Below are 25,995 nucleotides of genomic sequence, written 5' to 3' on the forward strand. Positions count from 1 at the left end.
AGTAACAAACTTGCTGCAGGAGTGAGTGCTGTGGGTACTAGACAAGGGTAAGTGACACCCTTGTATAGTCCCTACATAGAGCCGGCGGGGCTGTAGGATACAGGGTCCGCCCCACCACTGTGTTGATGGACGCCCAGCAGTTGCTGGGGAAGTCCAGTATAGCGGTGGGCAGAACTCGCATAGCTGCATGTAGCGTAATCACTTAGAATTACCCACAAAGTCTGCAAGATAACACAGAATTATGTAAGAACAGTAATTCTGCATTTAGCGCCATTTTCAAAATGGACACGAGGATGCATTTTGTGCTAAGAAAATAGAGCTAAATTCTACACAACATGAACAGCCGTGCGAGCAGCCGCTCGTGCCACTAAATGTGCTCGTGCGGTAGGATCTCTTTCCCCCAAATTACTCGAGTGGGCGTAATTGTGTTGTTGCTGGTAACCCCGTGTCAAAGAGTAACATGGAATTACCGAACCTACTCTGATCACTCCTGCATAATTGAGATGTCGCCCGGGCCTAATCCTGCAGCATGAGCACGGGGGGGGGGGGGTCTGTAGGACACAGGGCACTCACCACCATGTTGTTGATGGACACCCAGCAGTTGCTGGGGAAGTCCTGCAGCATGGGCACCAGGAACTGCAGGCAGCCGTCCCAGTGGCACAGGAGAAGCATCATGGCGATCAGGTTGATGATCCGCATCACGGCGCTCGCCAGGTCATAGGTCATGTGAAAAATCTGCGGAGAAGCAAATAAGTAGAGTTAGACCCAAGTGTGTCCACAGGGAGGGCTCTGACGTCATCCACTGCAGAGCACCGCACTGCGCCTGGCACAATATGAACAAGTTATTTCCCATGCACCACTACCCAGCGCTGTGCCAAAACCCTGCACATCACGTGTCGTTATCACCCAGCATGGAGGATACTCAGTATATTGACCTCAGAAGGATGAAAGGCGGGAATGCCCATCGCAGACACCCCCACATTGAAATCTCTCCAATACCCCAGATTTGACATGAACTGCCTGAGCCCAAACATGCTGTGTGGGATTAATGGAGCTGAACCTGGCAGCTGGCAGGATAAGGGCTTTACCATTCTGGAAGTGCACAAAGCCATGGCGCAGATTGTTTTTAAGCCCTGCTGCGGAATGTAGTGCTTTGCAAAGGGGGGAGACCTTTATGGTGGGGGTGGTGGGGTTGTGTGGTCTGCAGGCCGAGCGGTGCTCCAGCACTGAGTGTCTCATCTGGAGGATGACACTATGCACAATCTGTGCCTGTAGAGCGGTTCACACCCATGCAACTGCCCTCAAAGCGCTACCTGCTGGCTAGGGAATCCAGCACTGCCCGACAACCTGGCTTTTTGTATTTTAATATCCCCTCTACGCATTGGCAGGACCAACACCTTCTCAATCTCACACCTGAATAAATATTTTGTGGCTTTAATGGGAGACTTTTTTTTTTTGCAGAGTTTTATAAAGCGCGAACTTGACCCGAATCCAATCAGGTATCAAAGCGCTTTACATAGCACCAGTTACGTTACATGAGGACACACATTCATTTTTTTGTTAGGCACGGGGAGATTAGGTGATTTGCCCAGAATCACAGGATGTTTAGCATCATTGCTGAGACTCGAACCCAGTTCCGAGGTCGAGCGCCCTAGCCGTTACGCCAACTCGTTACAAATGAATGATTAAAGTTTTTCTTAAAGAAATACATATACTGAAGGGCTGTAGCACAAATACTGAGACTGGCAAACTTGTCCGTTCTTTGTGTTTACCTCAAGCAGAAATATGACGCGTCAATGTGGCAGGCGTGACAGCGCAAAGGAGCTTGGTGAATTCTAAGAAACGAATGGGAAAGATCTGAAATAAAGTTTAACAGACAGACACACTGGAAAGAATAGGGCTGTTTTAAGAAGTGATTGAAATTAAACTCAGTAGTTTGGTCTGAGCACCAGAAGTCAGAGGCGGCGTCTCATTGGTCAGGATAATTTGGTCACAGTTCACTTTTGTAAGACTAACCAATGATGGTTCGTGCTCTAGGATGATGTCACCTGGACTGCTGATCCATAAATTTCACAAACACGATGGGCACTCAACTCGGAGCCAAACTTAAATGAACAAGCATTGGACCTTATAAGTGTTTAGCCATGCAACAGTTGATGTTGTTGCAGTAAGGATATTGTGCTGCATAACTAAATACTTAGAATGTCCCAAAAGCGAGACCTATTGGCTATGCCAATGCTTGAGTCTTCTGTAATGATAACTGTGACTTGCCTGTTAGTTCGATTTAACTTCACACTAGTATAAAAATAATTTGGGTCCAAATCACAAAAAGTATGCACACCAAATATATTTTATGAGTGCAAATTTTCACAATCCATTGTAAGCGGATTTACTTGCACTTACATTTCTGCCAATGTGTCAAATCTGTCTAGGTGTGTACATTTTCTCACAGCGGTGGGTTGTTGGGGTTCTAAGGCAGGGACGCCACTAACATGCGAGAACGTGGGTACAAACTTCTTAAGGGATCTTCTACTGCTGGATGCGTTTATAGTCCTAGTTCTGGTCAAGGGCAGGAGTACCCCACTGTCCAGGGAAGGAATCAGACTGGAATACCTCCAAAGCCACTGTGGGTGAAGCGGAAGGCATTTCTCCAAGGAGAAAAATACTGCAAAAATGCAGTATCAAGTACTGCATAAGAAGTCAAATATGTATATTTTTCAAAAAATTATGAAATGCGTGCTTCCTTTTAGGAAAGTGAAAACATTGCTGGGCCTGTTCTACCTGTTCATATGAATAAAATTTACAACCTGTGAATTTCATGTTTCATATTAAGCCTTTTTTAAATATGGACAAAAATGTAAAAGCAGTTTTATGGATCGCGGCCCTTAACATTTTCGTGGGATCAGGCATCCGCAGGAGAGTGGGTGTGCGTGAGCGGACAGGAGAGCAGAGGGAGTGAGACAGGCAGATTCAGAGCTTTTCCATTAATGTTGCAACCTTTGCTTTTTCCCAGGATTATTTTGTTTCAAACGGTAATCACGCATAACTGTTATGGCTGAAGCAACACTCAAAAGTGCGTTTAAATTGTTGATAAGTATAGTGACGACTTTATAGTGCCATTTAATTTTTTTTTTAAATACTATGAGGTTTGAAAGATCACTCACTGGCAGTAAACTCGGCGGTGACTTATAGAGACCTTTTTTGACTTGGAGGAAGCTTAATAACTTTATCCTGCCTCAGGTGTTCGCAAGTTATGTATCCTGGGGAGAAGACGTCATGATAACTTTCCCCGCCGAGATAATCTATATTTCACCCTCTGTGTCCAGGCCGCGCCCATGACTGGAAAGCAGTTTATGAACGCGTGCGAGCAAAGAGGGGTGCACCTGAACCCTCAGGGCACCCGTATTTCAAGAATAGTTTCGACACCACTTTCAGGGTTGGTTATGGAGGCGGCTAGGCTCCACTCCTTATAAATTAAGCAATGCTCATTTACAGCACGCTGCGCTGCGGCGGGTGCTGTGCACATGAAGTCATTTGAGGTATTCTGTTCCAGCATGCATGCTGCAGAACAGACCGTAGCCAGGTAGGTAATAATTCAGTCACAGAGGGGTTCTATGGGGGGACGATGTCAGGTTGGTTTAATGATAACTCTATGCTGTATGAATCTCTGAGTACAATTGTGACCCATAAACTGGGGACCCTCCCTTTTTAGCAGTCCATTTTCCTACCAGTACAACACAAGCAATGCTCGCGGGAAGCCTCGCGCTAGCTCCTGGGGTCGAGCAGTGGCTGCGCGCGCCATGGCGGATTCCTCAGCACTGCCGCCGGGCCCTTCAGCCTGTCTGGGAAAGCGAAAGCACGCTGCCATGCACACGTAGGGACAAAAAAATGCACGTGCGTGTGCACAAAAAGGGTGTCGGGCATTTTTTTGGCCCTACGTGTGCATGTTTAGCTTTGTGGATGGCGAGAGCAGCCATCTTTGTCCATGTGGCCGTGCGCGCATTCAGCTTTGGCTGAATCGATTCCAAAGGGTCCTCTCCATGGTGAGGCAGCGCATGCGCTGCTTTCGCCAGGCAAGACCTAAAAACTAAGCCTGGGTGAAATTTAATTATGCCAGTGTAATTTTGGGAATGTGGTGGTGTGCGTGAAATTCCCCATCGCCCTACAACACGTTAATACACTACAGTTCCCCGCAAAATTATAACACTACAGTTCCCCGCAAAATTATAACACAGGAACAATGTCGTCAACCAGATTGCAAGCAACTGTTTTGCTATAATTGTATTTTTCACACGATTTTTTGCAAAAAATGCCTCATCATGTCAAACTGGATGCGAGGACGCATTTCACACTATAATGTAGCGCAAAATGACAGCTTCTCAATTTCACAAGACTTCACGTAATTATGAAAAGCAAATTTCACACCCCCCGGCTAAAAACCAAATTAAACAGACATGACTTCCCAGAGTATGCAATTGAAGGATTTTGGCACTGGGTGCAACTCACCTGACAGGACTTTAACAGTCTGGTAATTGTACTGCATGTGTGTGTGCAATACATTTATTTCTGTATGTAAGAGAGCTCTGAAGTTATCATAAGATGACAACCAATGCCCCATAAAAACTTCAATAAAGAGCTAAGTAAACAGCGCGCTGCTGCTGGAAGTCACATTCTGAGAGCTTGGGGGATCATGCTGTTGCTCCAGGTGGACGTAGACACACAGAACAAGAGAGAGAGGGGCTGCAATGAAGGGGAGAGAAAGTGAGAGAGAGGGGGTCAACGAGAGAGAGAGAAGACTGAATGAGAGAGAGAGTCAAAGAGGGAGAGAGAGACAGAGTGAGAGAGAGAGGAAGTGGGAGTCAGAGAGAGGGAGGGATTTGCTTAGACAGAGCAGCATTTCAGCCATCCCAGAATTCCAGCCCAGCTGAATCCTGTTTACTTTCCTGAGAAGAATGATGGCCTCCTCTGCACAACACCGGCTCCCAGATGAAACATACACACAGGTAACTGGGGAGTCAGATGACGCTAGGGTATTCGGGCACCTTAGCACCCACTAGTTTCAGAAGCACTAGGTAGGAGTATAGATATTATTAAACATGTCTGCTTATAACCGATGTAACAGCACAATGGTTGCATTGTTTATCTTCTTTACGCTTCTAGTAATGCGGATTACTCTGCTCTGTTTCCTTCTGATAATCATTGCAGCACGTGTATTTTAAACAAGAGTCACCATGCTTCAATGAATGATTGAAATGCAAGTATTATCTGTGTCTCCCTTTGGGCATGCATGAGTTACGGACAAAAGGGACTGATCTATTCCATGACTTCATTGGGGAGTCAGAGTTGTCATGTGGGTCATTTGTAAAATATAAAAATAAGTGCCAGGGCTCTCGTCAGGAGGCAGCTTGCACCATCCTATTTCTATAGTCAGCACCGCCTAAATAGAACCAACGACTAACAATGAAAGTGGGAAGCGGATGTGGTGCAATGGCCCGAGCTACTGACTTCGGTGCTGGGGCACCAGATTTGAGTCTCTATGTCGGCTCAACATCCTGTGATTCTTTGCAACTCACTTAATTTCCCTGTAAACTGATGTGTCCAAGCGCCGGTGTTGATGATTAAGTGCCGGTGCTGAGCACTGGAATGCACAGGCTCAAATTAAGCACAGGCTCCGGTACCTTGTAACGTGACTTCAGCCAAGCCAGATGATCTGAAGGAGAGTCAGTCACCCTGTCTAGGTGGAACAGCTCACAGTTTCCACTCTTCACTGATTCTCTGTGGGGTGTCTCTAGCTTGCACCACATTGTAGACTTTCCCTTCTGCTCCTTTGAGGTCTGCCTGGGACAGAAGTCTTCCTCCGTTCAGTGAATGGTGTTGACAAGTCCTTCCTTCCTCTGGAGAGTTCTTCTCTAGGGACCAGTTCTCCGTGATGGTACGCTGTGGAAATAAACAGCCAGATCTTCAGTACGATGGATAAACTGAAGACTCGTCCTCTGCAGGGAACACGGGGATCCTCGGAGTAACCTGTGTCCTCACAGCAGCCTCACTGTATTCACCTGCATGGAATAGAAGAGATAAGCCTATCACAGCATGGCAACCAGACCATGCCCACTAGGTTTTGCCGGAGGAAGGAGGCTTACCTTGGACTCCATTTACTGGATCTGACTGGGTTGAATGTTACAAGTCGAGTAACAACCCAGAGGTGTCCACCAGTGGCAGTGCAGAGGTCACAAGCTCCAGAATAGACAGGCGAGGAAGCCCTAGTGACCGCCTGAGAGTGCCCCCTAGGACAGGACCGCTGGCACACGTGATGCTGCCCTGGAATTTAGTGCATATTTATGTAGCAGGGGCTCTGATTGGTCCATTAACAATCTGAATGTCCCACAATTTACATCTCCAAAAGGACCCTAAAAGTTGGACATCCTCACTGAACTCTAGAGTACCACATGGAGGATGAGGTAAGAGACAAAGTGTTTACTTCCACAGAGACGCGAGACTTTCTCAAACACTGCCAAGTTTCAACAAGTGAGAGGCCCAGACGCCGGAAGTACAGAAGTTTGGTAAAACTTCACTCACAATCAGCTTCAGAAGACATGCCCTGGGAGAGAGGTCTCCAGGGTGAACATTGCTGGGGGTGCACTTAAAAGGTGTGTCCTGTGTTTATTGTTGATTAATGATCACCCCTGTCCTCTGGGGGGGGACCCTTTCCTCATCCCCACTAACGCTTCCTATGATGTTTGTCCTCATCACAAAGTTTCCGTAGCCATCACATTTGGCGTCCTGCTCCTGTCACCAGCTCCCATCTTCCAAATTCTTTTCTACACAACTTCAAAGGAGTCCTCAGAAGCTCTTGGTCCCTCAGTCCGTCTTTCACCATTGCCCGGTCCAAGGATGATACGTTAGTCAGACCATGCAGTTTCATCTGCTCCATCTAATTGGCTTATTGTTAATGATATCGGCCGTCTAGTACCACTTCTCCTCCTCCTCCTCCTCCTCCTCCATGGCAACTTTAGCCCTCCTCTGGCCGCATCCCTCAATGCAAGCCATAAAACATGCTGTTCTCACTTCACGTGTCCTGCACAATCACTGGACCCCTCCCGCCAGGATATCTTCCCAGATGGCTACAAAATCCTCTTTAAAAACTGAGAATTTTTTCGGAGGGGCGGCTCTAATCCATTAATCTCACACCATGTGTGAAGGCCTAGAGAACCCAGATTATTAAACCTTCTAATATCTGCTTGTGAAGAGCATTACCAGTCCATCGTCTTCCTCATCCTTCACCATCATCTGCCAGCTAGTACCAAAGTTATCCGTTACCTTTGATTGGTTCTCTTAGATCACATTCAGATGCTGACCTCAACCTGCTGCTTGACTTGGGATAACCTCGATATATGAAGGCACAGGATTTCCAAATAACTACGCTCAAGGAATCAAGAATGTAAATATGGATTTTAACAAACCGACCAATAATCAGAGGGATAACGGAGGCCACGGCCTCGGGCTTACTCTTTTTACAAGTTATCAACCCCCTCCCTGGCCGGATCATGCTTCGATCGGATCGCTGTACAGGATGATTCTTATCGAAGAAGGAAACTAAATTGTCTCACGCTCCAAACTCCTGTGAAAAAAGCTTCAGGACTTTCCAGGCTGATGGAATCCTTCGTCCAAGATGATCCCGCCTTCCTCTGTTGACCTGTCAATCATCCTTGATCATCTGCACCAACTCACCGCTCGTGGCCAAGACCCAGTAACCCAACTCGAGAAAGAGATTTAGGTCAACTTGGGTACAACCTAATAAAAAGATTTCTCAAGAGCTCAGACATCTGTAAACATGGCATCCAATTGCGTCACACCTCCCTATGTATAGGACTGAGGGTCACATACATGTCCCTGGCTACAAGTCAGCCATTGTCAGAGCAAATCACAACCAAGTCCAACCTCCAAAAATCAGAGTCTGTAATCCTGTTAGAGAACCCCTTAAACTGTCAAGAAATGAATACAGGTCATAGCATTTTTAGGTGGCTTCCTGGATCTTTTTATATAAAGAGGGGGTTACTTTATTCCTTATAATACATGGGAACAGATAGGAGAGATGAGAGGGAAGACACAGGATCTGTCGGACAGCATCAAAGACAACAGGTGTTGATGTGAGAGTGAAAGAAGTGAGAAAGAGGGAATGATGTGACGAGAGAAGATTAGGAATCAGTAGCAATGAGAGTATTGAAATCCCAGGAATCAAGGTCACAGGCGGAAACAGAGAGAGAATGGAGTAGACCCTTGTGAATCCCAACAGGGGCATTCGAAATCCTACAGTGGAGAATCTATCTAACAGCTTAACCAAAAACACCACAAGAATGTGATGCTGGTCTCAAACCCGAACTATCATGCCGTCTACAGAGAGGAGGACTTTTTGAAAAATATTTTTAGCTAAACTGCAATACATCTTTCAATGTATAACAAAACACCTACATATATTATATTTAAATATAGAACATTAAGCAAGGTAACAGTGTTCAACTAATTAATGGGGTAATTTAGAGTTTGGCAGAGCAGCCCCACATTCTACGTAGTGTCGGAGGAAGAGTTGACGGTGGCGCCCCAGCTAGCTCCACTAGAGGAAACCTCTCACCTGACTTCCTGTCTCCCACAGGAAGGCCAGGGTGGATGCACCAGCCTATTCAAGACTAGGCCTGGGCAGAACACACGGAACTTTACTCCACGAAATCACGCAGAGTTACATAAAGATTCTGCGGAGTTCCGCCAATGGGCGGTAAAAGAATGTTGCGCTGCTCGCAAGCTGATTTTAGTGCCCGTAGATTGTTCCATGCTGAAAAATCAGAACGAACGGCACTACACTATTTTCGAGTTGTTTGGTCACCGCTGTAGGAGAAAATCTACTCTTGCAGAAGCCCTCTGATCGCGACTGTCCACGTTCATAAAATTTCACTTGAAGTCCTCCTAGCAACCGGTACGCCAAATCTCGCTCGCATTCTGAAACCTCACATTGTTCTTGTTCTGAGCGCATTGCTTGAGCGGGGAAAAAAAAGTCTGCCATCTGGTGAATGGTGGAATTTGGCGGGAACTCTGCCAGAATTTTCTATTTCCGCCCCGGGAATTAAAATTCCACTTGGGTCTCTTAAAGATATGGCAACTTTGACTGGTGTTGTCTTCCTGGAACCACAGTGAAATGCAATAGGTGTTTCTGGCAAGGAAAGCGCAGAATCCCCCCACATGTAGGGAGAAAATTCCCTTTCAGGAAACAAGCTCTCACTTTGGTTGTTTGGTTTAAGACAGGGTTGTTCTCTAGGTACTTGCTTGTGAACCCCAGAAGTATGCGGTCCAACGGCCGCACCCGATTGCTATTACACTGCACTTTTATTTGATGTCCTACCACAATATCCAGGTCTTTAAAGTTGTCCTGCAAGAATACGGCTCCAGCGTCAGTGTTTTTTTAGTCAAGCCTAGATTTACCGCCCTTAACTAGTTCTTCTTACAAGGACCAACTCTATATAGTCAAGCTGTGGAGGTAAATGGTCAATGTACGCATACCTATCTATCTATGTGTACCTTCATGATACACTGGAAGGGGATACTCTGGACTTGGGATTTTTCAGGAACTATATTTTGTTCCTCCGCGTAGTTGTAGCACCTGTTTATGTAGGTGCCAACGTAAAGATTCTTGTTTTATCAACTCAGACCGATGAAAGGAGGAGCGAGGCCACTAACACTGGACCCTGAACCCCACACCTGCTCCTCGTGTCTCAGCAGCTGATGCTTGTCCAGGCCCCTGAGCTTTAACTCTAAAACCCTACTTGTCTCTAGAAGGGGTGTTCTAGAGAATTCCTAAAAGTAATATTGTGAGAAGTGAACCGTGCGAGAGCGTTCAAATGTGGTGTTGGCAATATACAGGCTCTGAAGTACCTACTCACACCAGTACTGCCTCATCCACCCGCCCTTGAGGTGACTACTTACCCTACTACCACACTGACCACCGTACACCTGCTCTTCATGTACCCACTTACCTACCCCTTACTCACACAAGCACTGCACTGTCCTCCGTGCACCTGCCCCAGACATAGGTACTCACACTGGTACCGCACTGTTTGACGTAAACCTGCCCAGACGCAGGTCCCCACACTAGCACCTGATCCCGATGCAGGTACTCGCCCTAGTACCCCGCTGTCCACAGTGCACCTGTCCCTGATGCAGGCACTCACACTACTATCGTGCTGTCCATCGTGCACCATCCCTGGATGCAGATACTCGCACTAATAACTCACTGTGCACCTGCCTCGGGATCAGATACTCACACTACTACCACGCACATGCACCAGATGCAGGTACTCGCACTAATACCATGCCGTGCAGCTGCCCCGGATGCAGGTACTCACACTACTACCACACTGTGCACCTGCTCCGGATGCAGGCACTCGCACTAATTCCGCTCTTTCCACCTGCCCTGGACGCAGGTACTCACACTAGTACCACTCTGTCCACTGTGCACCTGCCCTAGACGCAGGAACTTGCACTAGTACAATGCACATGCCCCGGAGGCAGATACTCGCACTAGTACCACACTGTCCACCATGCACCCGCCCTGGACGCAGGTACTAGTACCACCCTGTCCACTGTGCACCTGCCCTGGACGCAGGTACTTGCACTGGTACCACACTGTCCACCATGCACCCGCCCTGGACGCAGGTACTAGTACCACCCGGTCCACGGTGCACTTGCCCTAGACGCAGGTACTTGCACTAGTACAATGCACATGCCCCGGAGGCAGATACTCGCACTAGTACCACACTGTCCAACATGCACCCGCCCTGGACGCAGGTACTAGTACCACCCTGTCCACGGTGCACCCGCCCTGGACGCAGGTACTAGTACCACACTGTCCACCATGCACCCATCCTGGACGCAGGTACTAGTACCACCCTGTCCACGGTGCACCAGCCCTGGACGCAGGTACTAGTACCACCCTGTCCACTGTGCACCTACCCTGGACGCAGGTACTTGCACTGGTACCACACTGTCCACCATGCACCCGCCCTGGACGCAGGTACTAGTACCACCCTGTGCACCCGCCCTGGACGCAGGGACTTGCACTGGTACCACACTGTCCACCATGCACCCGCCCTGGATGCAGGTACTAGTACCACCCTGTGCACCTGCCCTGGACGCAGGTACTAGTACCACCCTGTCCACTGTGCACCTACCCTGGACGCAGGTACTTGCACTGGTACCACACTGTCCACCATGCACCCGCCCTGGACGCAGGTACTAGTACCACCCTGTGCACCCGCCCTGGACGCAGGGACTTGCACTGGTACCACACTGTCCACCATGCACCCGCCCTGGACGCAGGTACTAGTACCACCCTGTGCCCCCGCCCTGGACGCAGGGACTTGCATTGGTACCACGCTTTGCACCGTGCACTTCCCGGTATACACCTATTTATATTTTGAAATTCGTGTTTATGAAAGCGACCTGGAGGTGCTCCTAATGAACAGGTTTCACACTGTAGCAAACACCACAAATGTGTGAGAACAACGGTGATCGATGTAACAGGTATATACAACACACTACAAAGTCTCATAAGGGGCGAATATGTGCTACACAACCTGACGTCACATAACTACAGAGGTGTCGCTATAAACAGACGTCACACTAGGTATGGGTTTCATTCGAAGACAGCGTAACCTACGGATCACTTGTGGTGTTTATGTTTGGATGAACATGTACTAACCAGAATCTCCCATAAACCTTGTGTGAAGCAGATCCCGGATCTGCTCCCCCATCGCCGGTCTCCCAGACTCTGCCTACGCTCTCTGTGTCGCCTGGTGCTGCCTCTTGCCCATCACTGTGCCAACTACTTGCCACTATTGTAATATCTGTATTTCCTCTAAGTTTGTTTTGCCCTAAATCTTTTACTTTTATTGGGTTCTTTCTGTTTCTGGTCGCATCCGTCTAAGACCTGCTCGCTCCTTTCCGCCCACTCTTACTTTCTGCCACCCAGCGCCCCACCCCCCTCCGAGGACCTACTTAATGGAGACCGCAGCAGGCACACCTCTGTGCACCATCAGTACCTGGACCGCGCCCAGCGCCAGGAACCCTGGCCCTCCGGTCACCCACAGATGCTCCACCGCAGAACTCCGAGGCCTGGACACCAGGCACCGCAACATCTGCTGCCTCACATCTCCTCGATCAAATACAGGACCGTTCACCTGCCACCACTGTCTCTTCACCTGCAACCCAGGACCCCTCGCACTCACAGAAACCCCCACCACTCCCACTTTGCCAACAGCTATTGCCCTAGAAGCACCCCGATGCCTCCTGTTCAACGCCCAGTCTCTGGGCAAACACGCCATCGAACTCTGAGACACCATCTCCACTGGCGTGATCTTCATCACAGAGACCATGACGCGATCTTCATCACAGAGACCTGGCTCAGACCCTCCTCCGCCCCTGCCGGTGCCACTGCAACACCCAACGGCTACAAGATGACACACTGGGATCGCACCAAAAAACAGAGGAGGCATCACCATCATCTACAAAGAAACAATCCGCCGCAGCTCCACTGGAGACGACACCACACCGGTTTGGAACACCCCAACTTCACACTGACGACGGAATGACCATCAGAGGCACCATCGCCTACAGACCACCAGTACCACACGCTAGCGTCAGTGACGCCACCACAGAATTCATCGACCCACTAGCCATCGAGCCAAAGCACTTCAACTTCCACCTGGACGGCCCCAAAGAGACAAACTCTGCCAACCTCCTGGAACGCATGGTCAACATCAGCCTCACCCAGAGGGTCACAGCCCCCACACACTGGGAACGATCTTCACGGCCAGCGACAGAGTCAAATACAGCCGTGCCACAGAACTCACCTGGACCGACCACTTCACCATCACAGGATCACCGTGCACCACCACCAGCCCTCCCTCCATCTGCAGCTAGAACAAGCAGGTCAGACCTTTACCACTTGGATCACCCACACCACTGACCTGGTCACTCCCAGCAAAGACCTGCAGATCCACCAAACAAGTCTGGTGGTACACACCAAAACGTAAGACAATGAAACACAGCTGCAAACAACTGGTGAGAAGATGGTGTACCAGCAGAGACACCACAGACCAAGCCACCTTCAAATCAGCCCTCAACAAATACCACCGACGACTAAAAGACACCGCATCGAAGCAAGCACCAACCACACCAAGAAATTATTCAGCAACGTCAGAGAGTTCTCGTGATCAATGGCCACCAAGAACATGATCCGTCCTTCACAGAAACACTAGCAAACCATTTCTACAACAAGATATCTATCATCTACAGAAACATTGAGCCCCAACCCACTGACCTCCACAGCCTCCTCACTCCAACAGAGGACTACCCCAAGCAGCTACTTAGAGCATGGGAACAGCTCACCATAGCCATCATGAACTCTATCCACTCAGAAGCATCCACAGAACCCTGCCCCCAGCACCTCTTCAACCTAGGAAGCAAGGATATGAGCCGCCATCTCACCACAATCCACATCACATCCATCGCCACAGCCACATTTTCCGACACATGGCAACATTCAGAAGTCAGACCTCTCCTCAAGAAACCCTCCACCAACTCCAGTGAACTCCAGGACTACCGCCACTTCTCGCTGATCCTGTTCCTTGCCAAAGTCCTTGGGTGGTGCAGCAGCTCACCGAACACCTGAGACAAACAACCTGCTCGACACCTCCCAATCCAGTTTCCGCACCAACCACAGCTCCGAGACTGCCTTGATCACTGGCATCCTCCGCACCCTCCTCAAAAGGGAAGAATCGGCGGCCCTGACCCTCTTCACAGCGTTTGACACTGTATCCCATCACACATTCATCAAGAGACAGCACAACATCGGGATTCAGGGAGACGCCCTCAGATGGGTCACATCGTTCCTCACTGGATGAACTTGGGGAATTCACCTACCTCCCTTTGCCTTGAAACCCAAGAGTACCATCTGCAACGTCCGTCAAGGTTCATCCCGCAGCCTCACCCTTTTTGACACTTCTAGCAGACATCGTCAGACCCCATCATCTCAATATCATATCCGACGACAGCCAGCTCATCTTCCCGCTCTCAGCAGACTTCGCGACCACCCAAGACCAACTTCCACAACTGCATGAAAAACGTCACAGCCTGGATGAAGCCAGACTGTTTGAAGCTCAACACGGACAAGACTGGAGCGATGATCTTTGGCAACAACGCCTCCCCTTGGAACGACACCTGGTGGCCTGCCGAGTGCGGACCCACTCCGATGCAGACAGACCACTCACACAAACTAGGCATCATCCAGGACCGCAAACTCACCATGAAATGACAGATCAACGCAGTCTCCTCTGCCTGCTTTCACACATTCTGCATGCTCCGAAGAATCTTCAAACGGCTCCCCATCGGCACGGGACAAACTGTCACTCAAGCCCTAATCACCAGCCGGCTGGACCACGGCAATGCACTGTACATTGGAACCACAGCCACACTCACAAGGAAACTCCAGACGATACAGAACTCAGCGGCCCGACTCATCCTCAACCTGTCCAAATGAACCCACCTCACCCCATACCATAGGAACCGCCAGTGGCTCCCCGTCCAAGATAGATGCCAATTCAAGATTTTGACATGCCTACAAAGCCCTCAAGACCTAAGAACACCATACATCAACTGCCGTCGAACCTCAAGCAACCATCCAGAGGCCTTCACTCCACCTCCCTTGCACAGACACTGCACTTCCGCAGAAGCCATAATGGAAGATGTTCCTTCTCCTACCTTGCTGCCAAGTCCTGCATTGGCCTTCCCCTCCCCCTCCGGACATACGGCTCGCTGGCGCAATTCAGGAAGAGACTCAAGACCTGGCTTTTCGACTGAGCCCCGTGCCTGGATACCCTCATGGGTGATTACCAGCGCTTTATAAATACTGATTGATTGATGTCACCCCGCCCAGCATCGGTCTTTGTGATGGTGCTTAGAAGTAGTTCAGTCAGTTTGTAGCACTAGACAACAGCACCCGTGCCCCGCCGCACACCCACTGCCCCCAGTCAGGCCCGCTTCTAACCAGGAACACTTCCTGGTCCCCCCATCCTTATCTAGTAATGGGGTGGTTGCTGGTACTACCTTAGCTTTTCAAATCACAAGGGTATTGGCAAGCCATGGACTGAGGGCATGCAATGGGCGTTTACCATCTGATAACCCCAAGGCACCTACTTTTTTGAGATGCAATTGTCAAAGTATAATTGACTATGTTATTGTTTCCTCGGACTTGTGGCCATATTCAAAAGACCTGATGGTCAAAGTAAGGACTGACAGTGATCATCGTCCCCTTGAAATTAGTTTTGTAAAGAGTTTAATAATGGGGTTGGAAACTAAAGAGGGAGGATACCAAGCAGCCCCAGATAATGTTATATTAAGCAACAATCGACAGTCTGTTAAATGGGCATATATCCTAGAACAAGAGGAGTTTATTTATAGCTGCCTTACCAACATATTCGATACTTATGATCCCTTTAAAAGTGAACCTGGTCGATTTCTTAAATTACACAAAGCGTTCTTTAATGAACTATTAGAACTCATGACTAAAAGACCAAAAAAAGGGACGGGTGTTGTGAACTTACAGCCTGTAGGTAAATTATGGTTCAATAAAGAATGTCGAATAGTAAAATCTGTTTTGATTGAATCGGTTAAAACCAAAAACTCACTGGCAGTTAAGGAAAGTAGGAAATTATACAATAAGGTGCTGGCCAACGCAAAGTCTTTATGGGACGAGGAATTATGGTCCTGAATGCTGATGGCAGATAAAATGAAGGACCAAAATTTATTTTGGGAAACAGTGGCCAAGGGTAACAAAAGGGAGAAGGGCTCAAGAGAGGTTTCTCTTGATGAGGCAACTTGGACTGACCATTTCACAAATTTGTATGCCGCTCAAGGGGCCGAGGGTGCAGTGCAGGAAGAGTATGCTTTGTCACTTGTAGATGCCGAACCCACACAAATAGTTTTTGACTTACAGGAAACAGAATTAGCTATTAACTCAGTCAAATACGGGAAGGCTCCATGGCTTGACAAAGTACCAGGCGACCTATTCAAGCATGAATTGGACGTCTGGGTACCATACCTTAATCATTTGTGTAATACTGTTGCGGCTGGGGAAGCAATTCCGGACACATGGAATGGAGCGGAAATTATTACTATTTTTAAAAAGGGCGATAGAAGCAATCCTGCTAACTACCGCCCTATAAGCCTTTTAGATATAACCCAAAAAATCTATGCTAGGCATATATTAAATTGCATTAATACATGGTTGGAAGATGAATCAATTTTAACAAAATACCAAGCCGGGTTCAGAGCTAAAACAGGAAGCATTGACCAAGTCCTAAGGTTTTGTTGTTTGTATTGGAAATATGTCACCCTTCGCAAAGGCCACCTGTATGTGGCATTTGTTGATTTACGGGCGGCATTTGACCTTATCCCCCGAGAACTTTTGTGGGAATCATTGAAAACTCAAGGACTTCCAGTAGATTTATTAAAATTGGTCATGGGGCTACATATGGACAACTATGCCAAGGTTAGGTGGGGTCCAACTGGGGAACTTACAAAAGCTATTCCGATTAAGAGGGGAGTACGCCAGGGGTGTGTACTGGCCCCGACTTTATTCTCCCTGTTTGTTAACGACATTCCGTCTTACATGGAGAGCAGTGATAATGATTCACCAAGACTGGGGGGCGAACGGGTCTCGTCCCTCCTTTTTGCGGACGATACCATCCTTATTTCTCAAACACCACGGGGCCTCCAAAACCTACTGGAAAGGTTTCAGTCCTATTGTATCTCGAAAGGTTTAGAAATTAATATTAAAAAACGAAATACATGGCCCTGAGCCCGCATAAACATTTTAGGAAAAATGTAATGTTAAATGGACAGAAGCTTGATTATGTGCAGAATTTTATTTACTTAGGTGTATCTATAGATTCATCCTTAGCATGGAGATCACAGCTAGAAAGGACTAAGATAGCCTTTAAACAAAACTGCCTCCCAATCCTTAAAAGACATAACAAATGCTTGAACAAGGCAGTAACCCCTGCCCTAGAGATCTTCAAGTACAAGGTACAATTAGCGGTACAATATGGGGCAGAATGATGGGGACCCGCATGTAGAAGTACATTTGAAAGCCTTGAGAACAAGTTCCTTAGGGGGTTGCTAAAACTATCTACTAATACCCCATTGACACCCCTCCTTCTGGATCTAAACATGAAACGAACAGATCAACACGCAATATTAAGACCATTATTGCTGTGGGTCAGACTGTGGACGACTCCAGAATTACTTGACTATAAGAAAGGCCTGAAAGAAGTTATGGATCTCGATAGTTGCAATAAAGTTTATTGGTTCAAGCACGTTAGAACTTGGCTGGGCATGATTGGATTAGCCCATTTTTGGAATGATCCTGAGGCTATGAACTCGTGCTCTAGGAAAATTGTTAAATTATCATTTTGGTCACACGTGAGCTACGAGTCAGTGTACATAAAAACCCATGGTCCATTGACTGATCATTTTTTATTGTTTAAAGATGTAGCACTTTTTGAACCTTTTTTAGATGAGATCCATCCGCCGTTATCAAAAACTCTGTACCTAAAATTTAGATATGGTACACTTAGAACCAAGGCGCTTGAAAAAAGCTGGGCGAAGTTAAGTAGTGATCTTTGTACTTCATGCACTCATGATGCAAAGGAAGATGATTTACATATACTTCTCTTTTACTCCAGCTATGCAACACCAAGGAAAAAGTGGATAGTGCCGCTTTGTCTTAAAATTGGTTCGAGATCCTATAAGGAGGCTGGCAGAATTCTAAAGACTGACACCAGCCAGGTGATAGTTTTTGGAGTCAGTAGATTTCTTCTTGCTGTTAACTTCATTAGAATAAAGTTGGGCCTACATTTTTAATATAAATGCACAACTATTGTTTATCAAATATTTCAAAATGATTAGGATGATCATGTACTCAAATCGCATGTCTAATTATCCAACCTGGAGGATTACTCCAAAGTTTTAAACTTTATTTTTTTTTAATTTGGTATAACCTTTTAAAATTATGTCCTAGTGGTTAGTGATTTAATTATTCTTTTTAATAGTTCTTAAATTGTATTTATTATTAATTGTATTATTAATTGTTGTATAATTTTCGCCCAGGTAAATTGTGCTTGTTAAAGAATCATGTAATTAGATATTGTGTACTCGGACGCAATGAATACACATAGAAATAGGTTAGCTTAATTGATCCTGTCATCTCTTTTTAGTGTTAGGAAATGTCAAATTGTAAGGGAAATGAATGTTTTTATTGTATCTTTTATGATGCCAATGCGTCAAAATAAAGATTTAAATGAATGAAATGAAATGATCCCCCCCCCCCCATACATGGCGCGAGGCATGCTGGTGGCCACTCGTCGACGCCCCCACCCAGGGGGGAAGAGCGAGGGCGGAGAGAGGCGGGGCATGGCTTCAATTAAATACAGTAACCTAATCCGAGGGATTAATTAAATCAAGTGGTGGCCTGAGCTCGGATCAGAAAGTAAGGAATAGGGGGTGCGGGAGGGGCAGAGAAAGGGTATGGGGGCAGCCATTGGGGAGGAGGGCACGGCTAATGGCAGAAGTGCAGAGTATGTAGGATGCTTCTCTGCAGTACCATGAGTATCCCACCCGGGGAGCGCGCGAACAGGGCTGTGTCGAAGTAACCCCCACCCAGACCCCACACTCCTCCTAGTGAAGCAGTGGTTTAAGAAAACATCCCTCCCAAGGGCTACACTCAAGCTGTGGCTGCAGGAACACACTCTGAGCTGTGGCTGCAGGAACACACTCTGAGCTGTGGCTGCAGGAACACACTCTGAGCTGTGGCTGCAGGAACACACTCTGAGCTGTGGCTGCAGGAACACACGCTGAGCTGTGGCTGCAGGAACACACTCTGAGCTGTGGCTGCAGGAACACACTCTGAGCTGTGGCTGCAGGAACACACTGTGAGCTGTGGCTGCAGGAACACACTCTGAGCTGTGGCTGCAGGAACACACTCTGAGCTGTGGCTGCAGGAACACACTCTGAGCTGTGGCTGCAGGAACACACGCTGAGCTGTGGCTGCAGGAACACACTCTGAGCTGTGGCTGCAGGAACACACTCTGAGCTGTGGCTGCAGGAACACACTGTGAGCTGTGGCTGCAGGAACACACTCTGAGCTGTGGCTGCAGGAACACACTCTGAGCTGTGGCTGCAGGAACACACTCTGAGCTGTGGCTGCAGGAACACACCCCGAGCTGTGGCTGCAGGAACACACCCCGAGCTGTGGCTGCAGGAACACACTCTGAGCTGTGGCTGCAGGAACACACCCCGAGCTGTGGCTGCAGGAACACACTCTGAGCTGTGGCTGCAGGAACACACTCTGAGCTGTGGCTGCAGGAACACACTCTGAGCTGTGGCTGCAGGAACACACTCTGAGCTGTGGCTGCAGGAACACACGCTGAGCTGTGGCTGCAGGAACACACTCTGAGCTGTGGCTGCAGGAACACACTCTGAGCTGTGGCTGCAGGAACACACTGTGAGCTGTGGCTGCAGGAACACACTCTGAGCTGTGGCTGCAGGAACACACTCTGAGCTGTGGCTGCAGGAACACACTCTGAGCTGTGGCTGCAGGAACACACTCTGAGCTGTGGCTGCAGGAACACACGCTGAGCTGTGGCTGCAGGAACACACTCTGAGCTGTGGCTGCAGGAACACACTCTGAGCTGTGGCTGCAGGAACACACTGTGAGCTGTGGCTGCAGGAACACACTCTGAGCTGTGGCTGCAGGAACACACTCTGAGCTGTGTCTGCAGGAACACACCCCGAGCTGTGGCTGCAGGAACACACCCCGAGCTGTGGCTGCAGGAACACACTCTGAGCTGTGGCTGCAGGAACACACCCCGAGCTGTGGCTGCAGGAACACACTCTGAGCTGTGGCTGCAGGAACTCACTCCGAGCTGTGGCTGCAGGAACACACTCTGAGCTGTGGCTGCAGGAACACACTCTGAGCTGTGGCTGCAGGAACACACTGTGAGCTGTGGCTGCAGGAACACACTCTGAGCTGTGGCTGCAGGAACACACTCTGAGCTGTGGCTGCAGGAACACACCCCGAGCTGTGGCTGCAGGAACACACCCCGAGCTGTGGCTGCAGGAACACACTCTGAGCTGTGGCTGCAGGAACACACCCCGAGCTGTGGCTGCAGGAACACACTCTGAGCTGTGGCTGCAGGAACTCACTCCGAGCTGTGGCTGCAGGAACACACTCTGAGCTGTGGCTGCAGGAACACACTCTGAGCTGTGGCTGCAGGAACACACTCTGAGCTGTGGCTGCAGGAACACACTCTGAGCTGTGGCTGCAGGAACACACTCTGAGCAGTGGCTGCAGGAACACACCCCGAGCTGTGGCTGCAGGAACACACCCCGAGCTGTGGCTGCAGGAACACACTCTGAGCTGTGGCTGCAGGAACACACCCCGAGCTGTGGCTGCAGGAACACACTCTGAGCTGTGGCTGCAGGAACTCACTCCGAGCTGTGGCTGCAGGAACACACTCTGAGCTGTGGCTGCAGGAACACACCCCGAGCTGTGGCTGCAGGAACACATCCCGAGCTGTGGCTGCAGGAACATAACAGACAGGCGAGAGCGACCCTGGCAGAGGTGGGGTGCACCTCTCAAAGGACGGGGGGCAGAGGGTATCTGAAACGTGAGGTGCTTATTGGCGTCTGGAAGATTCAACATTAACACGAGAGACAGACGGCCAGGGCCAGGAGCTCTGGTCCCTTCTGGGCCAGTCCATGAAGGGGTTACTGCACCCCCCAATGTGTGGAATATTAAAAAGCAAATTGGGCAGATCTGTACGCATCCCACGCCCTTTCTGTCCCTTTTCCTACCCACCAATTCCAAGCTGCATTATTTGCTATGAACACACGCTGTGCACCCTCCACTGATGTGGATTCGTTGCTGGCAATAAACAAAGGGAGGGACCAGCAGCAATGTATCAGGTCCAGAACCCAAGCCCCTTAGATGCAACAGTTAAATGTAGAAGTATGCTGTTCCTCCAGGGAGAGGAAATGCTGTAGTTCGAGAGAGGGGCGGATCATGGCTAAGGATGAAACACTCCAGAAGTGGAACCTACAAATGGTTGAAGAACTTTAGAAATGAACTGTGGAAATGTTTGAGATACTTTGGAAGTAGAGTCTAGAAATAGACAAATGACTCCAGATGCAGTCTCTCAGTCTGGCTCCAAGTTTCTTTGAGTTACTTTGCATGGCTTGTTCAATCTCTGGGTCAGAGTTAGGAGTTCTGTGAAGCTCCCGGTGGACCCTGGATAAAGATGAAACATTCCAGAGGTGGCACCTGGATAAGGATGAAACACTCCAGAAGTGGACCCTGGATAAGGATGAAACATTCCAGAAGTGGACCCTGGATAAGGATGAAACACTCCAGAAGTGGACCCTGGATAAGGATGTAACTCTAGAAGTGGACCTTGGATAAGGAGGAAACACTCCAGAGGTGGACCCTGGATAAGGATGAAACTCCAGAAGTGGACCCTGGATAAGGATGAAACTGGAGAAGGATGAAACATTCCAGAAGTGGACCCTGGATAAGGGTGAACCACTCCGGAAGTAGACCCTGGGTAAGGATGAAACACTCCAGAGGTGGACCCTGGATAAGGATGAAACATTCCAGAAGTGGACCCTGGATTAGGATGAAACATTCCAGAAGTGGACCCTGGATAAGGATGAAACACTCCAGAGGTGGACCCTGGATAAGGATGAAACCCTCCAGAGGTGGCCCCTGGATAAGGATGAAACATTCCAGAAGTGGACCCTAGATAAGGATGGAACATTCCATAAGTGAACCCTGGTTAAGGATGAAACACTCCAGAAGTGGACCCTGGTTAACGATGAAACATTCCAGAAGTGGACCCTGGACAAGGATGAAACATTCCAGAAGTGGACCCTGGATTAGGATGAAACATTCCAGAAGTGGACCCTGATCAAGGATGAAACATTCCAGAAGTGGACCCTAGATTAGGATGAAACATTCCAGAAGTGGACCCTGGATAAGGATGAAATGGACCCTACAAATGGATGAAGTACTCTAGGAACGTTTGAGACACTCCGGAAGTGAAGTCTAAAAATAGAAAAACACTCCAAACGTAGTCTCTCGGTGTGGCTCCAAGCGTCTTTGAGCTCTGTGCATGGCTTGTTGAATGTCTGGTTCAGAGTTAGGAGTTCTGACAAGTCCTGTGAAGCTCGCAGTGAGATTAAAAGCTCTTGAACCAGTCACAGGCTTTGCGTGTCTACAAGCGATCGATTGGACTTCAGGGGCAGTCGGTGTGAGAAAGTGAAATGTCACACCTTGCTCTTGGGTGGTGTGGGTTTCATGTTCACGCTGCTCAGCCTGGGGATGAAATGTCACACCAAGCGTAGAGGGTGTAACTGGACTGAGCAACCAGGTGGAAGGAGCAGAAACACGGGGCGGCCCGACATCTGTGAGGCACCCTCACTTAAACTAATAGAACCAGTGGCGGCCATCTTGTTCCTACTGATAGCAGCCTGGCACTTGTGGCAGAGAGACGTTTCCTGTTTACGCAGTGGTGACTAGGACCGTGCAAACTTTCCATTACACCAGAGTGATCTCACATAAATGGGGTAATTTAGTGTTACATTTGCTATGTAAAACTCCCAAACTTGCGCTATTACACCACATCACTACGCACCATTCATGGCAAAAATGTTGTATGAGCGCATGGGAACAATGCGGAGGACGCCAGTGGCTCCGCTTCCAGCGCTTGCATTTTGTGCGCTACTGTTAGAGTACAGCGCGTCCTCCCGTCCAAGCGGAAGCAAGGACGCGTTGTGTACTAAAATTCAGTGCTGAAGGCTGGTTTTGCTTTACTGTAATTGACTGTAATTTTAGACATTTTTCCCAAATTTCATGCATTTATGTAAAAGCAAATTTCACCCTGACCCATGGTGACCACAGAAACTGTTTTGCAACCATAACTAGACGAGTGCCCACAGTGCACCAATGTCCAAGGCGACAGGATCAGCCGATTGCTCTGCGCTCTCTCATAGCTTGACCAGTTTCACTGTCCTGGCAGGTAAAGCATCAGATGTCAGGGCTCCACGCGTGTGTTCTCTACAGAGCAGCTTCCGTCAGCTTTGTCGGGTGCAATGATGAAGCATGACACTCCTCGGGATGTGTGAGGGACCTTGCTCCTTATTGGAGCTATCCCTGGATGAGTACTAACTACCCTGCCCTTCCAAGCACCTATCAACAACTGACGTGATCTGACAGCTTGTCAACCCCCCTCCATGCCCCCCCACTCCCTTCAACCCCCCCAGGAACAGCATACTCTTTGTCTTAAGTTACTGGGGGAGTGCAATGTCACATCGAGGGATCTCTCTTAAAAGATGACATCGGACCCTCAACAGCTATGTTCGGTCAGAGCCTGTGATCTCACTGGCGCACTAATGACAGCCTCACCATCGGGTCTGTCCTCCGCCCGGAGGCGATGTCTCTTGCGACAAAGACAGTTTGGGATCTGGGACAAGCCCGACCACAATAGAAGCGCCGGCCTCTGGTGCTCTGCATACAGGGCCTCAGGGCCAGACTGAGAACTCAAAGCAGCCCTCAGCCCGGGGAAATGCCCGATGCCCGGTACGGCCAGTCCGGCTCTGCAGGGCATGTGCTCCTCCCTGCCACATCTTTCTAATAGCCCTGGTTATTGTGGTTTCTTATGGGTAAAGGAACTCGTTTGCAGCACACAACATCAGATGTATTTTTGCATCAACCCCTCTTCCCCTCTTCGAGTCCACCTCGAGCTAGCGGCTCAAACGTCAACTCACACTGAGATCCACTGCATTCAAACTCAAGCACGTTTGTTTTGTCCAGAATGTGTGGTCTCTACAGTGGACACAGAGATGCTCCAGAAGTGGACACAACCGTCCAGTTCGGATTTCCAGACCCGAAGACACGGCGTCACGAACGGGACGCGAGGCTTCGAAAAGGACTTTAAGTAATGGACATGATGAGGTCTACGGAAGAAACTCGGCCTGCTCTTGATGTGGCCTCAAGGGCTGCACAACTCTCTACTCGCAATAACACTGCACGAAATGTAAATTACACTTATGTAATTGGCGGAATTTCTTTTTATGCTCGTTATGCGACATTCCCGAAATTACATCACTTCGCGTAATTATGCACTGTTTGTGGGGGAAAAAAGAAAGATCACAGTGAACGGTATTATTTGTGGTAAATCATCTTAGAAATGTACTACAAATGCAAAGGAACAACAGAACAAGACTGGCTGCTGTTCGCGGAGCTCTTCTTCGAATGCATCCTCGCACCAAAGATTGACATGAGGACGCATTTCACACTAACACATAGACCGAGGTTTGAATGTTGTGTAATTTCACAACACCCCAACGTTCGCTCCACTGTCTCTCGCTACAACCTTGCCACAAGGGTTTGTACGCTTGTATTAAATACAACTCTTAGTAAGACGTTTGTCAAGCTTCTTTACAAATTCATTGAACATATATTTCACACAAAAGAGATCAATCAGTGTCGTCGTAATTTTCTTGTTTCTTTAATCCAAATATTGGATTAAAGGAACAAGAAAATTACGACGACACCGTGCGTGTGCATAGGCTTGCTACAATCATGTTTTGACCCTAGGATCTGCTATTGAAGACTTAGGGTGTTCTCCCTCACCTTTTTGCATCACCTTACACGCAGAATTAGAATCTATGCACACTTTATAGGCGCCATTTTCTCCCATATAAAGACACCCCCCTTTTCTTTGTTTCTTGCCACAGGTGTCTCCGATCGTGGCCAATCCGAGCGAGCGGGAGGCATGGAGACAGCGGCTCCTTAGCCCTTACCTCTTCCCACTGGTGGATGTAGCGGATCAGGCGTGAGAGCCTCAGAAGCCGCAGCAGGCTGAGGATCTTGGTGAAGCGCACGATCCGCAGCGCGCGAGCCGTCTTGTAGACCTCCGAGTCGATGCCCTTCTCCACGATGAGGAAGATGTAGTCCACTGGGATGGAGGACACAAAGTCCACCACGAACCAGGTGCGCAGGTACTTCTTCTTGATCTTCTCTGGGTCCAGGATGATCTCCGTATTGTCCTCGAACACGATCCCGGTGCGGAAGTTGAGCACGAGGTCCATGAGGAAGAAGGTGTCCGAGACCACATTGAAGATGATCCACGGCGTGGTGGTCTCCTCCTTGAAGAAGGTGATGCCCACCGGAATGATGATGAGGTTGCCCACCATGAAGAGCAGCATCGTGAAGTCCCAGTAGAACCTGCGGAGACAAAGAAGATACGGGGGTCAGAGGTCAAGAGTGGACACTAGATAACCTAATGACCAACATCAACTCCAAAGAAAGCACAGGGGGGTCTATCTCAGATACGGCAGGAGAAACACTGGAGGGGCAAAAGAAAAGCAAATCTCACCGGCCAGCAGGCACAGGGAGGCAGAAAGGATCCTACCCTGGTGGGGGAGAAGCCCCAGACATCCTACCCCAGAGCAGACACAGGGAGGCAGAAAGGATCCTACCCTGGTGGGGGAGAAGCCCCAGACATCCTACCCCAGAGCAGACACAGGGAGGCAGAAAGGATCCTACCCTGGTGGGGGAGAAGCCCCAGACATCCTACCCCAGAGCAGACACAGGGAGGCAGAAAGGATCCTACCCTGGTGGGGGAGAAGCCCCAGACATCCTACCCCAGAGCAGACACAGGGAGGCAGAAAGGATCCTACCCTGGTGGGGGAAAAGCCCCAGACATCCAATCCCAGAGCAGACACAGAGGTCAGAAAGGCCAGGAGCTGGTATACCCTGGTGGTAGAGCAGCCCCAGGGGTCAGAAAGGTCAGGTGCAGTGATGCTCTGGTGGGAGATAAGCCCCAGACATCC

The 25,995-nt window shown here is 48.9% G+C and overlaps 1 protein-coding gene across 1 annotated transcript in view; it reads right to left on the minus strand.

The window, feature by feature from the left end:
* HCN2 (hyperpolarization activated cyclic nucleotide gated potassium and sodium channel 2) overlaps nt 1–25,995 on the minus strand; it is a 265,315-nt gene that overhangs the window by 154,272 nt on the left and 85,048 nt on the right. The window contains exons 2-3 of the mRNA XM_085638283.1: nt 24,964–25,387; nt 574–735 (exon numbers count right to left, since the gene is read on the minus strand). Of these exons, the coding sequence (XP_085494409.1) occupies nt 574–735; nt 24,964–25,387 (586 nt within the window). The remainder of the gene's footprint in view (nt 1–573; nt 736–24,963; nt 25,388–25,995) is intronic.

The sequence above is a fragment of the Triturus cristatus genome, chromosome 12 (genome assembly GCF_964204655.1).
Source record: "Triturus cristatus chromosome 12, aTriCri1.1, whole genome shotgun sequence".
Taxonomy (NCBI): Eukaryota; Metazoa; Chordata; class Amphibia; order Caudata; family Salamandridae; genus Triturus; species Triturus cristatus.